Below are 17,759 nucleotides of genomic sequence, written 5' to 3' on the forward strand. Positions count from 1 at the left end.
GTCTGGAGACCTGACCTTTACAGAAGTGGTGGTGGTGGTGGTGGTGCTGGGGGAGGGGGGGAGGATTGGACACTGGAGCTCCTTTAGGGGAGGTGAGAATGAGATTGGCAGTCAGTGGGACATGCAGGCAAGATCTTTACCACCCTAAGCACAGGCCCAATAGATCTGTGCATAAATCCAGGCCTGGTTTGGTATTTACAGCTAGTCTGCAAATTTCCCCTTTTAGAATGAACTTACCAATGTCTGCTCCTTTCTGAACTCCCATAATCTCTCCCCTCACTATTCCCTACCATCTTGGTAGGTAACAGGATATATAGCAGTGCTTCACAACTGTGGGCCACAGAGTCCCTAACCAGGTCTCATTTTCAAGATATTCACAACAATTATTTATTTATTTATTTATTTATTTATTTATTTAACATTTTTATATACCGAAATTCATGTAGCAAAAGTTACATATCAATTCGGTTTACATTATAACATTAAACAGGCATGACAGAATGCAATTACATCGAACAGGTGGATAAACTTGGATCAAGTAACTGGGGATTAAAGAACAAAAAATACAATAAAGAATGAGGTTCTAGAAAGGACCTGGCTAAATATACAGGAGTCACGGTACAAGGTGCACATATTTGGAAAGATTGAAATAGTCATTAAATTTAAATGCCTACATTTGATCTTAAAAAAGGGTCAATTTTCACATTTTGTATTCCCTAGTGTGGATAGGAGCTGATAAAGAATCAGTGCTGTATAGTGCTGGGAAGTCCTTGTTTGTGTGTTTTCTTGTGCAGGGCTGAGTGGAAGTGAATTAACATGCACTAATAAATCTGTAAGTTTCCTAGTAGGACAGAACTTACTTGTGCTGTGAAATGCTGACATAGAAAGGAGGTCGTGTGGCTAGAAGCATTGGCCCTGGGATGCAGGCTGGATGACCAAGGGGATTAGCACAAACATCAGAAGCTTCTTATGCCTAGAACTGGATGACTCAGGGAATTGATGCAGGCATACAGAATGTTTCATCAGTAGGTCACCAATGTGAATCTAGCCTCTCTTGGCAGAGACCTTCTACCATCTGGTCAGCTGACCAGACCAAGTTACATGAGATGGTGATTCCTGGAATCTCTAACATCCACCATTCTAGCAGGTACCCCAGTTGGCAATGGGAAAACACCTACTTGAGTTGAGCCTTGCATAGCAGGGTCATGGTACATTGGTGGTGCAGTGTGTAATGGAAGCTTCTGTTGCTGCTGCCTATACTGTACAGTTCTGTGGTGAGGCTTGCATTACCCCTGCTGGGACCTTGATTGTTTTCATGACTAAGTGAACAAATTTAGTACCTTACACACACAAAAAACTACATCCTTGCAGCATTATGACATTAAATATTTGGGTTATCTCACCTGGACAAACCAGTGCATACTTCTGTGAAGCATTATCATGCTCTTGTTAAAACTATTATGTACACTCATTATTCTCATCATAAGAAACTTCCAAATTGGCATTTTCCTTATTTTGCTAAAGTCCAAGCAGTGTAAAATCTGCCCTCATCTATACACCTGTCCCTCTGGCCTCTAGAGAAAACAGTCTCCCATCTTTCTTATTCTCTGCTTATTTATAGATTTAGCAAATACAAATACAAGTGATATACTTTGTGAGTCACAGGCACAAGTTCTCCATTACTGTTAATATTACCAGGCTTAAACCTGCTATTACTATTCGTTAAGAATTGCTCTCCTGGTTTGTCACAGAGCACATTATGGGGACAAGCTAAGATTTACATGTTTCCCCCGTACACTGCCTCACAACAGAGCAGATACAGCACAGGCAGCAGCAGAGCAAGCTTCCCTCACATACACTGTTATACTGTAGAGCAGGTACAGTACAGGCAGCAGCAGTGCAAGCTTCCCTCACATACACTGTTATACTGTAGAGCAGGTACAGCATAGGCAGCAGCAGAGCAAGCTTCCCTCACATACACTGTTATACTGTAGAGCAGGTACAGTACAGGCAGCAGCAGTGCAAGCTTCCCTCACACATACTGCTATACCACAGAGCAGATACAGCACAGGCAGCAGCAGTGCAAGCTTCCCACACATACACACACTGCCCTACCACAGAATAGGTACAATACAAGGAGCAAGAATACAAGTGTACCTCTCTTTTTCTTTCTGTCTTACACACACACTATCCCACCACAGGACATGTGCAACACAGGCAGCTGGAGTGCAAGTTTCCCTCTCCCTCTCCCTCTCCCTCTCTCTCTCACACACACACACACTGCCCCACCTCATAATAGGTACAACACAAGCAGCAGGAGTACAAGTTCTGCCTCTCTCTCTCTCTCTTTCACACACACACACACACACACACACTGCCCCACCTCAGAACAGGTACAACACAAGCAGCAGGAGTACAAGTTCTGCCTCTCTCTCTCTCTCTTTCACACACACACACACACACACACACTGCCCCACCTCAGAACAGGTACAACACAAGCAGCAGGAGTACAAGTTCTGCCTCTCTCTCTCTCTCTTTCACACACACACACACACACACACACACTGCCCCACCTCAGAACAGGTACAACACAAGCAGCAGGAGTACAAGTTCTGCCCCCCCCTCTCTCACACACACACACATACACACACACACACACACACACACTGTTCCACCACATGACAGGTACAGCAAAAGCAGCAGCAGCAGCAGCAGTGCAAGCTCCATCACACATACACTCCTCTAGCAAACACACACCACACAATCAGGCCAATCCAATTGATCGCTTGGGCGCGCGATCGAATATTTAAACGAGGGGTCACTTTGCCAAGAAAGTGCTAGGGACAAATGTGTGCCCCTAGTGCCTCCTTAGCAACGGGCACCCAGGAGAGGTGGCTGTGAGTTGGTTAGGAAAATGGAAGCTCAGTTTTATGAGCATCCCTTTTCCTAACCTAACTGCTGGCACAGTTTAAAAAAAGTTTTTTTTTTACATTCTCATCCTTTTTGTTCCTCTGACTTAATATTGCCATGATATTAAGTCAGAGGAAGTACAGAAAAGCAGTATTTTCTGCTTTTATGTACACTTTTTGGGCTGCTCAGAAATTAACGCCTGCTTTGGGCAGGCGTTAATTTTGATGGTAAAAAATGTGCAGGTCGGGCGCACATTTATTTTTTGGATGGGGGAGAATAGGTAAAACCCTCATCAACATGCCTTTGCATGTGATGAGCAGTATTAGTTTCATGGGGGGTGGGGGGGATTGGACGCATGTTTTGGATGTGCTAATCCCCTTATAGAATAAGGGGTTGTTGATGCATGTTCAAAACGTGCATCCAACCATGGGTTAAACAGTGTGCTCAGCTGAGAAATGGTCCATCCAGTCTGCCCATCATGTGGCCCATGGTAATAATCGTCGCATTGTGCAGGTTATCCCCATGCATTCGGTTAAATGTAGTAGTAATATATGTATATTTGTGTGTATCAGGGCGAGCAGCAGTACAACCTTCCTTCACATATGTCCATCACCTTTTCTATATATTATACATTAGAGAGAGTGTAGATCATTGAAAGTCAAATTGTGTTACTAACAGAAAACCTTAGCAATGTATTAATTCTCAAGGAGCCAAACTCCCATTACTTTACCTTCTTTTAACCTTAACATTTTGACTCTAGTTTCTTTCTGTGTAACATTTAAAATGTTCTGCAAGAAAAACAGACATACTAAATTCTGAGGAGCTGGATATGACACTCCAGCTAGGTTGAGTATTGCAGTATTAAAACAGATAGTAGACATATATATATATATATATATATATATATATTTTAGTTATTGCATAACCAATGCAAACTGTAAAAGTGGTTTACAATAAAACATACATAAATATTTTAAACAATCTCAAACAGACAAAACCAAGCCAGTGCCCTGCTGCTGTCTAACTGCAGTATCACAGTTGACCAGTCATACTTACTAATCCAGCCTCCAAATATCTTCCCTGGTAAAAATGTACCAGTGTAGACATTTCATAGAAACATAGAAACATAGAAACATAGAAATGACGGCAGAAGAAGACCAAATGGCCCATCTAGTCTGCCCAGCAAGCTTCACACATATTTTCTCTCATACTTATCTGTTTCTCTTAGCTCTTGGTTCTATTTCCCTTCCATCCCCACCCCTAATGTAGAGAGCAGTGACGGAGCTGCATCCAAGCGAAACACCCAGCCCGATTAGTTTGGGGTAGCAGCCGCCGCAACAAGCAAGCCGCACCCATGCCCACCTGCTTTACCCAGACCATGTCATTAGCCCTTATTGGTTGTTTTTCTTCTCCCCTGCCGTTGAAGCAGGGAGCTATGCTGGATATGCGTGACGTATAAGTCTTCTCCCATGCCGTTGAAGCAGAGAACTATGCTGTATATGCATTGAAAGTGAAGTATCAGGCTTATTTGATTTGGGGTAGTAACCGCCGTAACAAGCCAGCTACTCCCCTCTTTGTGAGTGTGAATCCTTTTTTCCACATTTCCTCTTGCTGTTGAAGCTTAGAGCGATGTTGGAGTCAAGCCTGTGTATGTTTATTTAATAAGGGTATTGACTCCAGGCAGTAGCCATCATTCTGGCGAGTCACCCACTCTTCATTGGCAGCCTCTTGACTTTATGGATCCACAGTGTTTATCCCACGCCCCTTTGAAGTCCTTCACAGTTCTGGTCTTCACCACATCCTCCGGAAGGGCATTCCAGGCATCCACCACCCTCTCCGTGAAGAAATACTTCCTGACATTGGTTCTGAATCTTCCTCCCTGGAGCTTCAAATCGTGACCCCTGGTTCTGCTGATTTTTTTCCTTAGGAAAAAAATTTCAGCTTACATGTTCATAATTTCTATCTCCTGGAGAATAGATATACCTTAACTAATTTACGGAAGTTCACATAATTAAGTTCTATTCTCACTTGGATAGACAAATCATTCCACAATTTTGTTGCGACTGACACAAACACCTGCTTCACATAATGAATCATATGAAACTTCCAAGCCCCAATTGCCGTCAATTGGGCTGTCTGAGCGGACCTAAAGGCCTGATCGATACCAGAACAATTTATCAAATAGATACTTTGGCCCATTACCTCTCATACAGTAAAACACCAATGTCGGTAGTTTAAACTTCGCTCTCTGAGTGACTGGCAGCTAATGTAAGCTTGCAACAATGGGGACACATGCTCATAAAATGATTTCCTACAAACTTATCTTGCTGCACTGTTCTGTAAGAACTGAAGACTCTGAAGAAGACAAGCCAGTAACTCCACAAACAAATCATCATCATAATCCAGGGCATTCAAGACCAAAGCAGACACTACTGTTATTACAACATACAGAGCTAAATAATTTATTTATTTATTTACTGGTTTTATATACCGTTATTCGGTAAATGCCATCATAATGGTTTACAACAATAATATAAAATTACATTCAATAAAAAACTAAAATACATGTCAAAATTAAAAGAAGATTTAAAATAAAGTACCTCACCAATTTTAACTGAAAATAAGCACTCTGTGCCACTGCACTCCCAAAAGAAAAACTGGACTCTAACAAAACACTCAATCTCTGTACTATAGATGAATCATCATCTACTGCAGGACTAATCAGATAACATATATAAATGGATTAATTTGCAACATTGTCATGTCTATATCCTCAGCTATGCAGAATAACTGAATACTTCTCAAATTGTCTCATATTATCATCATATAAAATGTGAAAACCTCAAATTCAGTGTCACAGTGCTAGACACAAGGAGGATAATCCTTTTCTGTTTTTAAATGCAGAGGTAGCACATGCCTGGCCCTGTTTTTCTGCTTGATGAAGGAAAGGTGGGTGTTAAATGGAAAACATATCCTAAATATAAATAAGTGTAGAGCAGGGCTTCCCAAACCTGTCCTGGGGACCCCACAGCCAGTCAGTTTTCAGGATATCCACTGAGATTCAGTACATGCAAATTTACCTCATGCATATTCATTGTGGATATCCTGAAAACCCTACTGGCTGTGGGGTCCCCAGGACAGGTTTGGGAAGCCCGGGTGTAGAGCAATGTATTCTCATAGTGTCTTGTTCACTGTTTGAGCCCAATGCTGAATTTCTTGTTCTTGATATTAATAAGAAAGCCATAGTCTTGATCCTTGGCATGCATCTATATTACAGAAAATGAAAACATCGTGTTGTAGTCTGGTGGCACTAAATACTTTATTTCCCATCGGCATAGCAGCCAAAACTCTAGCTCATCTAAATTAGCTCTATTATTAAATATGAGGCGTACCAGAACAGGTAAAAGCCAGCTTGACATACACATACGTTACAGACTCAAACACAATTTTGTTTCCAAAACAGCAAATTAAAAGGGTTAATGAATTAATGACCAAAAAAATTCTAGCGCTTTCAGACGTCTATGATTAAGAGCGTTGTTATTTAAGAGTCAGCACACATATGGCATTTCAATGAGATATACAAAACTTTATTTTTCTATATATTCCGACTTGGATTTTATGTGTCTCTACACAGCATGTTCTCAACAGGCCTTTCCCTTTCCCATCATGGATTGGCTTTGTTTTCTTTGAAATATTTGTCAAGTGCTTTTACACACACGCTATCTTCTCTCTCCACATGTAGCCCACAACTGCCTCTTTTTTTCTCTCTCTCTCTCTCACTTACCCGCCCCTCACCTGCACTGTTTTACTCTTGCCTGTAAGTGTTAAGAGTATCTACTTATTCACCACTCCTCTCTTCCATGGCCCCACCCTGAGATCAGATTGCTTGCACGGGGAATGTCTGGTTTTCTTTTTTTTTTTTTTTAGCGCCTACAGCCCATCTGTCTCGGACTGGGAGAGTGTGAGCAAACTGAAGAAATGTGAAACTTTCATCACCAAACTCACTTAGACGCCCATCAGCTTCGGTTCCAGAGCAAACAGGCCAAGCCTGCACCCTCCCTCCCCCCAACACAAGCCTCCAAAAGGGCGGGTTTTACAAATCCAGCACCCCACGTTTTCCCCTCCGATTAAGCAGCTGATCGGGCCAGGAGATAGTGGGACGCAGGGGGGTGAAAAAAAAAAAACAAACAACCCCCGGCCGTGTCCTGCCTCCCGTGACTGGAGATGTGGCTCCAGAGTACTCACTTGTGGGAGGGCCGGGGAAGCAGTTGAGTCAGCTCTTGTTCCCGGCTGCGGGGGCAGCGCGTCGGCGGCTGAGGAGGAGAGGAGCTGTCTCCCGGCCTGGTGCTGAAAGCTGGGACGGCGCCTCCGCCCCGCTAGCTCCACGCAGCTCGCTGCACCTTTAAGAAGCACATTGCTCCGCGGTGGGACGGAGTGTTAAAGCTACAGAGGAAGTTACGCAGCCTGGATCAGGCCGGGAGATAAAAAAAAAGCTCCGATTGTGATTGAAAGTGATGGCAGAAAGCGTTTGCCTCACCATTAACTTGGAGAGGTAGGAACTGGCAGGGGGACAGAGATCTCGCAAAGCTCTCTGCCATCTGCCCTTGAGCTCTGTTGGAGGATCCGGTCGTCCTGACTGTGTGAAACAGCAACAAACATTGACAGAGACGGGGTTGGGTTGGGTTTTGTTTTATTTTTCTTTTGTACAAAAGAAAAAGTAAACTTGCTTTAGGGCAGATTGTCTGCGTGAAAGGCTTGTGGAAGTCCCTCTACTTGCATGTCCCATTTTCCTGGATAGCTCCCTGCAAGCAGAACGTTTAGAAGGCAAAGCTGGAACCGAAAGAGCTCCCTTTGACTGCCAAGACGTGTGTTCCTGTGAGCCTGCTCCGGGCTCCCGACGAATCGGCGGGGAGTGAGGCGCCGAGAGCAGCTCGGCAGCGGGTAAGGAGTCCGACTCAGCCGGGGCGAGGGAGCCTGGAGGGTGGGGGAGGCGGAAGGGCTGTACTGTCGTGGGAGCACCCAGGTGAGATGCCACCAGCCGATTGTAACAAATAGGATTAAGTTAAGGAGACTTTTATTTGCCTCGCGAAAAGCCACTCGCCCCGCCGTTTCCACCATCCTGTTCCATTCAAAAAGTTTCACACCCTCACACGTGCACTGTATTGCCTGTGGCTTATATTTTTTGACCATCCTATCAAAAGGAGTTGCTGAGTTAAACATGTCACCTGGATTTTCAGATTCCTCTCCGAAGTCTCGTCTCTTTTTCCACAATTATTCTGTATCTTCTGACATTTAAGTGAAGTTGAGAAGAGCTTCCCCTAGTTGTCCTATAGCTTCTTAACAACTGAAATAAACTTCTTTTCCATCCTGCTGGACCCTCCTTCAATTCAGTTCTCTTCCTGCTTCCCCAGAGCTGTTGTCTTTGTAGAACAGGGCAATGTAAGAAGAAAACAAAATTTAACTCTTCGCTTTTAGTTGGTCATAAATCGGATTCTGTGATGCAAAATGCACAGATTTAATAAGCTGAGTTTGCATATAGCCGACTGTAACTATTAAATGACTTGTGCTTAAATTAAGAACATGAAATGAAAATAATTAATGCACATGGACTTCTTATTATGAAAATATATTCAACATATGTTACTGCATTTGCATGCAAAATGAGATAGCACTATAAGTGTATTGTGCTCGTCCTCCTGCCTAATTTTGTATTATTTCTTCCTCGGAACTTTCTGGAGAGAAGGAGACCCGTTCAGTTTTTCGGGATTTTATCGTTTGCAGATTGCAACGCCTGCAGTTTTAATCCAACTAACTGACAAGTTTGCAGCACTGGCGGGTGGGGGTGGGGGATGTGAATTTCACCTTTAGATAGTCCAGCTTTCAAACATAAAACCCAGCTCATTTTTTTTTTTCATTCTGTTTGCCAAAGTAGCAAGTTCTTTGCAAAGCATAAGGTCCTCGATATTCTCCAAACTCTCGACCTTCGGCCAGTAGATGTTTTACCTCCATTGAACTTTGTAATTCTGAAGGCAGGACCTACAAGTAGAGAAGAATCATCACCCTGACAGCTCATTATTCTCGCTCTCTGCTTTCTTACCCTAGTCCTTCAATTAGCTCAAAGTCCTTTGCTGTAAAAGGAAACACTACACGGGGAAAAAAAAAAAAAAAGCATCAGTTCATATCGAGCCACAAATGTATGAAGGATGACAACTCAATGTGCTGTATTTGCAAAATTCCTGCTGGGAATAAAGTCATTCTTTTCAGCACTGCAACATTATTCCTCCATTTCTCTTCCGGATTGTTGCCTACCCTAAGTTTCTTCTAAGAGGAGAGAAAAATAAAGTTATCAGGGAGCTAGACACAAACCACTGCCTTTACTAGTAGTCAATATTTTAATTGTAAAGAGAGCCATACTGCTGGGAAGCCTCCATTTAATTAAATATTCCTCCAGCAACTTCCTTTTGCAGAGCAGTCAGGAGCCCAGCGCTGTAAGTCACCATGTAAGCTTTTTATTTCATGAGGATTTAAGAGGTGTTAATTCAATAAAAAGAGGAAGATCTGAGTCCAGATACCCAGATAAAATCTAATTTTCTGTTTTCAATAGTTAGACTGTCATTCCCCAGTGATTCCAAAGTACTCAGAAAAGAAAATAAAAGACCATTGATTCTATTTTTTTTACCCCATGCACTACAGTTTCTTAATAATATCAGGCGAAGATTTATTTCTCAACTAAAAAACACCAAGGCAAACCCATAACTTTTATGTTGTGTTTTTTTTTTTCTATGTGCTTTAGGACTGCTTTTACAACTATCTGTGCTTTACTGCAATAGTAAACTACAGTTTTAACCATGGAATTAACAGGGTGGCTAGTTTGATGGATAAAGGTAGATAGATTACAATATAGCTATAAATAAAGTATAAGTATCTCAGACTGTATAAGTAGTAAATTACTGTAGAACAGAGACATCTAGAAGAGGTAAAGAGTGTGTAACGAAAGTCTGTAGATATCTAGATAGATCTAGAGATACACTTGATAGAAGCTACTGAGGAACAGAAAAATAGGATGGCATGCACATATATATTCTCGAATGGATTCTTTAGGAAAGAAGAAAATATTTCAGTCATCACTGTGGCTTATTAGGGACAATGTCTTGTTTTCTGCCAATTTACTGAAAAATACAACATCCCAATGCGTAACCGCAGCAAGTTCCACCCACATTTTTTTTTCCACTGCACAGATTTACTGCACTAAAAGGGCGTTTCAATATCAGAAGAAATGACATGTGTGATTTTCTGTACCCTGGAATTATCCTCAGCTCTTTGATGTTTGTTAAACAGTTGGAGGTGACCAATGTTCTGTATTAATTGGGTGCTGGCTGCTTGAAGGACAGCTCTGACATCAGAAACGCTTGCTCTTCAGCGCTCTTCCAAGTTTATTTGCCCTTTTAGGAAATTTTACACACACAACAAAAAGTAGAAGTAGTTGATTGTTTCTCTGGGAGTATTATAACAGGGCCAGGAAGCGAAGCATGTTTCTTTTTTAGATAGCTTCAGATGTGTGAGGGATGGATTTTTGCTTGGAAGGTCATTCATTCTCCATCCAAGACTTCAGCAGAAAAAGGAGTGGGGTATGGGAGAATATTAACGCAGAAGTATGAACACCATAACATGGATCAATGCAAGCAAAGCCCGAGCTGTTTTGTCCAGCAACCATGGATTAGAGACACAACGAGACATCATCACCTGCTTCTAGCAAAGTAAGAGCACATCCACCTTCTTCTACAGTTTCTGGAAAGGTGTTGGTAATGTAGTCTCTGCATGAAAAGGCGCATTACTGGAAGGATTTAGTGAGATGTAAAGGTTAAGACGTCTACTCTCCTCCTCCCAGAGATCTGTGTGACCAAAACCTGGCAGAAATCTATCATTTGCTCACTTCAATGACATTTTTGTCCTTATTTTGTGATTATATTGATTTTTTTTAACAAAAAAGATGACAAAAAGGACAGGACTATAAAATCTCATTTTTAATGTACAGAATAAAGGACCGTAAATGGTCATCACTCTTTTTATGTTTACTATTTGAGCTCAGAACTTGAAACTGTTTGTTGTTATTACATGTTATTGTTGTCATAAATCCTGGCCCTGGCTCCAGAGGCACCCAGTCTGTATGCCCTGGCCTCTTTATTTGACCGTCGGTCCGTCTTCTTGCCTGTGTGTCCTTCCCTCTCACCTGTCGCCGGCTCACCCATCAGTTCTATGAGATCTTCTGCAACATTTTCACTTTTAGCGCTTTTTAAAGATCCGGAGTCAGGAGTAAACCCCCTTCCCATAAACATTAGGGGTATTGACAAAATAATTTGCAGACGGAAGTAAAATAATTTGTACTGCTAAAGAGTCTCAGTTCACCTTGGCTCATTGCACAGTAGAGATTTGAGTTAAAAAAAAAAAAGTTGTTGGTAATGAAATTCTTTGAGCAGCGAACGCATCTTTTCTTTTGTTGCAGGTGCAGCAGGCTAATGAGCAGCCCGGCTTCTCCGGCAGTGAAAAAAGCAGCGCAAGGTTGGTGCTTCTGGGAGGTGAGCGACGGGGAACCAGAGCTTGTGAACCACGCATCACGGGGGCAGAGGATACTAAGCCCCTGTTAGAAAGCAACTTTCCAAACAAAGCTGGGAAACTGGCCGGCCAGGACTCTTCTGTCACCTAGAATTTCAACGGATGGACAAACTCCAGACCCAAAACTTTCTCTAAAGCATGCATGAGGTTTAGTTTTATTCATTTTGCTCAGTATCTGAAGACAAAATCCAACCAAAGTCAAGCAATGAAGGTCCTTAAGTTATTCTGATTCTGGAGCGGTGCCCGCACTCCCCTGACCATTGCTGGATTCTGCCTGGGGTGGGGAACCCGGCCGCCGTCCTTCTCCCCTTCTCCAGGACATCCTTAAACTGTGGCTGCTTTTCTTCCATGAGGAGCTTCCATGGTGATCCCGTCAGCACCCCTGACCCTCCACTTGCTGCCTTTCTCGGGACTCTCGGCACCCGCTCTGGCCGGGCTCCCTCCCTGCTCCCAGCCACCATGTGCCCTTGCTTATCTTTCTTTTGCACCGCCTCCCTCTGGCCATGGGACATTATGACATTTGTAAATCGTGGGTGACCTCTGACGAGGGCCCGTCCTGGGAGTTTTATGCCTGCCAGCCGAAGCCCATGAAGATGAAGGACTATGTGATGGTGAAGATGGAGCCTGCCGGGATTACTTTGTGGGGAACCCCCCGAACGCTTCTGCACCCATGTAAGTACTCCTAACTTGCCTAGTAGTCCGCTTTTCGTGAACGATGGAAATCCAGGGCACACACAGTCCCAGAGGGCGAGGCTCTCCCAAAGAGGCCAGACCTCTGAGGGGGGTGGAGAGGGGGAAGAAGGGAGACCTTGGGCAAGTCAGTTTGCCTCCGTCTGCCTCAATTTATCCAGCGAACAACATTGCTCTGCCCTCTGGATATTTTCGGGAAGTGTGTGAGCACAAAACCACAGCTTTATTCCATGCCACAGGCAGCTGCTGTCTTTATTTCTGATGAAGGACTGCAAGGAGCAGGATATGCTGTTTTAGATAGATGGTGGTGCTGTATAATTGCAGATTAATGATAATATTCAGAATAATAATATAGGGCTTCTTCTTCAGTGAGGTGTTGTTTTTTTTTCCCCTATCACATGTGCCTGTGGTAAAAGGAGAAACAGGAGTGACTATCTAGTTTTTCAAACCACAGAGACCACTCTGTCATTTTTGTCCACCCCATTTAAAACATCTGGTAAAATGTTTGAGCTATGACATGCCTTGCCTGACTGAAATTCAGGGGGACTTCTGCTTTGGAAGACCTGCAATAGTGCCCTCAGAACCACAAAATACAACTTTTACAAGTAATTCAGAAAGGATCTTGAAGACAGGATGAGTAACAGAAAACCATGTCCATACCTAGGGCATGCCAGGGGGGTAACCATGAAACTGTCAGGTCAGAACAGGACACAAAATGATCTGGACACTTTGCTCTAGTGCAAGCAGGTTGACTCTCAGCTTGTAATCACTCAGATGTTGATGGGTAACAAGGTCTATATGTCTGCATGCTGTGTACCTCTAGTCAACCTTCTGCATGCTAGCCTCTGCTTTTTTAATTTTGCTGAATTCTCCAATATGTTCAGCACCTGTCAGTCCAAGTCTCAGCATGTTGCCATTCCAAGATGTTTCTGGAAAGCCTCTGGGAAACTTTGAAAGCATTCATAAAGTATCCTTGAGGTTTGTACTGCGTGCGTGTTTGCATGTCAGTGAGTACATGTCTCACTGAAAGTGCGTGTGTAATATGCTTGTGTCTGTGATGTAACACTATGGAATTTGATAGTGTGTGTGTGGGGGATTGTGGACATTTGGTGATGTCCAGCAACTGTTAAGGAAGGTGATGACATCATCAAACACTGACAGTAGCATTGACAGAAATACAGTCATGCTCACATGCTGCATTCTCTGGCACCAGCAACACTATCACAGACAAACACATTACATGTCCATACACTCTCCTACACCCTCCACCACACACACACACACACACACTCACAAAATGCAGACTACTCTAAGGGCCTGATTTACTGATAATTTTCCCATAGACACAGAATGGAAGGAAAGCCTTAGTAAATCAGGCCCTATGACACAATGAGAACCCCTTGCACAGACAAACAGTGAGACACTCACTAACACACACACACACATACAAACACACACACACATGTTTCCTTCTTTGTTCTTTTACCTCCTCTTCATGACAGGGGACTCAGCCCAGATTCACATTTTTATTTAACAACTTTATAGTTATAAATAATAATCATTTACTTTTATGTAATTTTCTGCAAGCCTCAGCATGGCTGTTTGATTCATAATTCATAAAGCTCTCTCTGTTTAAGGGTTCACAGGTAAAGAGCAACAGCGGAGGAAGGTTAAATGGCTTTTCTAGATTAGGTCATTCTGGAGAACCTTTCTGAGGAGCAATAACAGAGCTTTGAGCTTCCCATTGAGGGGATCCAGGATACAGTGTCAGCCAGAAGTTATTCTCTGCCACTGCTGGTCAGCAGAGGTGACATTACCATCACTTCCATTAAGATTGACAGGACTGTCATCAGGGCCGGTGCAAGGGCCTGTAGCACCTTAGGTAGACCTTTGTAACACTGCCCCCCTCCCCCGACTCCCTAAACCCACCCTGAGTTGCATATGTCCCTCTGACAGTGGCATAGATATATAGAGTTATGGTCTCCCTCTTATAGTGCTCTCTCTCTCTTTCATTGCATACACCATGTTGCACAAACCTAGCAACTGCTCCATGACTGCTGTAACCCCTCCTCTCCTTTCATATTTGAAAATTGCACTCTGGTGTACCCTGGTGGCACCCCGCCCACTGATGCCGCCCTAGGCAACTGGCTAGTCCCGCCTAATGGTTGCGCCAGCCCTGATTGTCATATTTCCCATGGGCATCTCCAATATATATCCATACATACACATATACACATAGTGATACTTCCAGAAGATCAGTACATGCAGCTGTGACTGCGGGGGAGGGGTAGTTCAGTGGTGACTCGACTTGCTTCCACTGAATCAGAGAGAAAAGATTTTCTTAAAAATAGACACATATTTTTAACTTCATTGTGCAAGGAGGTCAGGAGGAGATTTTATCTAGGAATAAAAAGGGATGGGCTCTTCTGCACACATGCATCACACTCACATACATTGCATGTAGACACACATTATAAATACACACATATAGACTGCACATACATATATTAATACATTTGCACAGATTCATGTTCATAAACTGCATAAGTGTAATCACTCACTCATACGCATACAGGCACACACCTGGATTCCTGACTCGCTGTCTCCTGGAATACATCACACCTGCCTGGAATCACTTGAACAAGTCTCTATAGCACAAAGTCAGAGCCCTGCACTGCAGAGCAGCGATCCATAGCAGCAGATCCCCAGCACTCACCTTGGGCATTTTACTATTTGTTGTAATCCCAGTTAAATTCAAATTACTAATGTGGAAAGCATGGAAGGGCATGGAGCATTTTGATGGGCTACTGTGTAGAGACATGACTGCAAGATTATGCCTGTACACTGTTGTGCCTGTGACCCACAGGACTGCAGCGATGCAGCTGCACACTGCAGTGCCTGTGACCATCATAGAACATACAGAACCTGATTCAAATTCTGTATTGCAGCAGAGCTGGAATTAATTCCATAGAGAAATGTGATTGGAAGATTCAAACTTTTCTAGTGCTTAGATGCTAAACATATATAGATGCTTCCTAATTGTGTAAATAGTTCAGATGGGACCGATAATGCATGGCAGAGTACTGGAACATTACTAATGTTGGTCTCTGGGCAGCTAACCAGCCCAGACTTTCACATACCTACTACTATTCTCCTTGTCGCTTCCACAGTGCTACTTGACGTAAGCAGTGCTGTGCAAAAGTAACCAGTGCTGAAGCCAGAAAGAAGCTGTAACCTGGATTCTTAGTGCTCTCACCTTGGCTAGCACTGCTCATTGCAGTAAAAACGTAAATCATGTGCGGTAACCAGGCCCTGCGCCTAGTCTGGGAGCAGCTTTTCAGAAGGATTAGCATATGCTTTGGAAAGCAGAAGGATCCTTTGTCCTCAGATTCCAATTTTTTGCTATTAACATTTTTAGGGGTCAGAGATAAAGCAGGGTTTCTGGCACTGTAACAGAAGGGAAACTGGGCAGACCGGAGGAGTCTTGCATTCTTTACTTGTCGGCAGATTGCATGTTTTGTCCCTGGTTCCTTGTAAATAGAACATAGAAAGACGTAAATATAAATCCACAATGCTGTTGCATCTTAGGCTTTGAAGCAGCCTGCAGACCTCCTTGAGAGAGTCAAGCCAGAGAGAGTGCTCTTTTCTTTCTGAAGACTTTTCTTTCTTTCTGTAATATAATTCCAACCTGCTTTTCTCAACACTGCCCTATAAAGCGATTTGCAGTCATTAAACATATAACATCAGCAAAACACAGTTTAAGTTATATTTTTAATTTCTGAAGTCAAAAGTTCCATGTATGCAAATATGGAAGTGCTGTTGTGGTCCAGGAAGGCAAAACAATAGTTGGAGCTTAAACTGTATTGCGAAAAGAACCATTTTTGATATTCGGATACTCGCACCCTCTGATTTTTGGAGGGCTGCGTATAGTTTTGGAAGTAAGAGTTCTAGATACAGGGTAACACGCTCAGGGCCAGTGCAAGGAGTGGGCAAGAAGGTCGACTGCGCTGCTTGCCAAGCTGGGGAGCAGGCGTAGGTGTGAGAGGAAAAGGGGGCACCGAAAGCAGCCCTTGCCCAGGACACTGTTTTGTCCATTGGACTGCCTTGGAATATACTGATTTGTGCAAGCCACAGGGCAGCTTCTAAATGGGACCCTAAATCCGGTTATGCCAGTGCAGTTAAGTAAAAGGGAGCAGAGGCGAGCCGGTGGCAGAGCTGGGGATAGAACCCCAGTGAGAGCCCTGTCTGGGGAGCAGTGATTCAGTGCTGTGCTGGGAAGATGTCTCTAATACTGACTCAGGGAATTCAGTCCTGGGGGGTGAGAGAGGATTGGAGAAGGGAGGTTTCAAGGTCTGTCTCAGCTCTCTGACAATTCCCTCAGTTCCTCTCCCCCCTTTTTAACTTCCAGTCAAATTATCCAGGCTTTTTTTTTTTTTTTACATAATAAAATATTAATGGCAGTGTTGCAAGGACTGCTCGTGCAGGCAGCGAGGCTGAAGCTTTCGCCTCTCTGTAAGCATTTTCTGCATCCTGAATCAATAATGCACTTACTGCCCAGCAGCACATCCTTCAAAGGTGCCTTATCCCCTTCTAGCTCAAGTGCCTGGCTCCATGTCTGAGAGGGGGCAAAGGCCCCATAATGGAATGTTGCAGGTGCCCTTTATCCCTTCAGCAGTGACAGGGTATGATCGATGGACACTAGCAGAGCATGCCTGGCATGAGCTGGTGGGGGCGACTAGATGAGGGCAAGGTACAGTCCAGCGCTGCGTCTTATTGCTGCTGCAAACCAGTGGTTAACTCACTGACACTAGAGGGAGAACTGCTGGCTTCCATGTGGGAGACTCCGTTTCTTGATGCCACTGCAGGACTCCCAATATCACCTTGGGCTGATTGGCAGGCAGGGTATGCAGGGCAATGGACTCTCCTCCACTCCGCAGTGCAGTGGCATACCTGTGTCTGCTCCAGGCTCAAGTTGTGTTGTAACACTGAGCCTGTGTTTTTAACACAGGGTTTTAATATTTTTATGTGATGAATGAGACAAATGCCTTTCTGTAAAAAAAAAAAAAAATTCATATCCCTGAATTTGAGTGGATCAAGTCCTGGAAGTCTCCTGCCTTCAAGTATCTTTAAATTGCACTTGGGGGTGGGGGGGGGGGGGAGGGGAGACTCGCTTGCATATTATGTTTGGGGTATAAAAAATTAGGGGATGTACAATTGGGACGTATTCTCGTTCTTGAAAGTCAAAATAATAATAATGCTACTCCAACTTTTATGAAAAGCTACAAATTCTGGAAGTCGGCTCTTTGCATTGTCTTTTTTTTTTTTTTAAATTCCAGTAATATTTTGGCAGTATAATCTTCCCACACTAAGGTTAGTCAAAGCTCTTTCTACACTATAAATAATGCTGCAGTAAGGGGTTTATGGTGTCCTACTCATGGAACTACATGGGCTGCGACTAACCACCAACCATATATTAGAGAAAGCGATTTTATGGGGTTTCATTTTAGCTGTTCTCTCTCTTGGGTATGAAAGAAGAAACAACAGAT

At 43.4% G+C, this 17,759-nt stretch overlaps 1 protein-coding gene across 1 annotated transcript in view; it reads left to right on the top strand.

Moving 5' to 3' along the window:
- Positions 1-7,568: 7,568 nt before the first annotated feature.
- Positions 7,569-17,759, top strand: part of NTNG2 (netrin G2) — a 71,468-nt gene continuing 61,277 nt past the window's right edge. The window contains 3 exon segments of the mRNA XM_029614146.1: positions 7,569-7,851; positions 11,414-12,149; positions 12,151-12,195. Of these exon segments, the coding sequence (XP_029470006.1) occupies positions 12,027-12,149; positions 12,151-12,195 (168 nt within the window). The 5' untranslated portion in view covers positions 7,569-7,851; positions 11,414-12,026.

The sequence above is a fragment of the Rhinatrema bivittatum genome, chromosome 8 (assembly GCF_901001135.1).
Source record: "Rhinatrema bivittatum chromosome 8, aRhiBiv1.1, whole genome shotgun sequence".
In the NCBI taxonomy this organism is placed as follows: Eukaryota; Metazoa; Chordata; class Amphibia; order Gymnophiona; family Rhinatrematidae; genus Rhinatrema; species Rhinatrema bivittatum.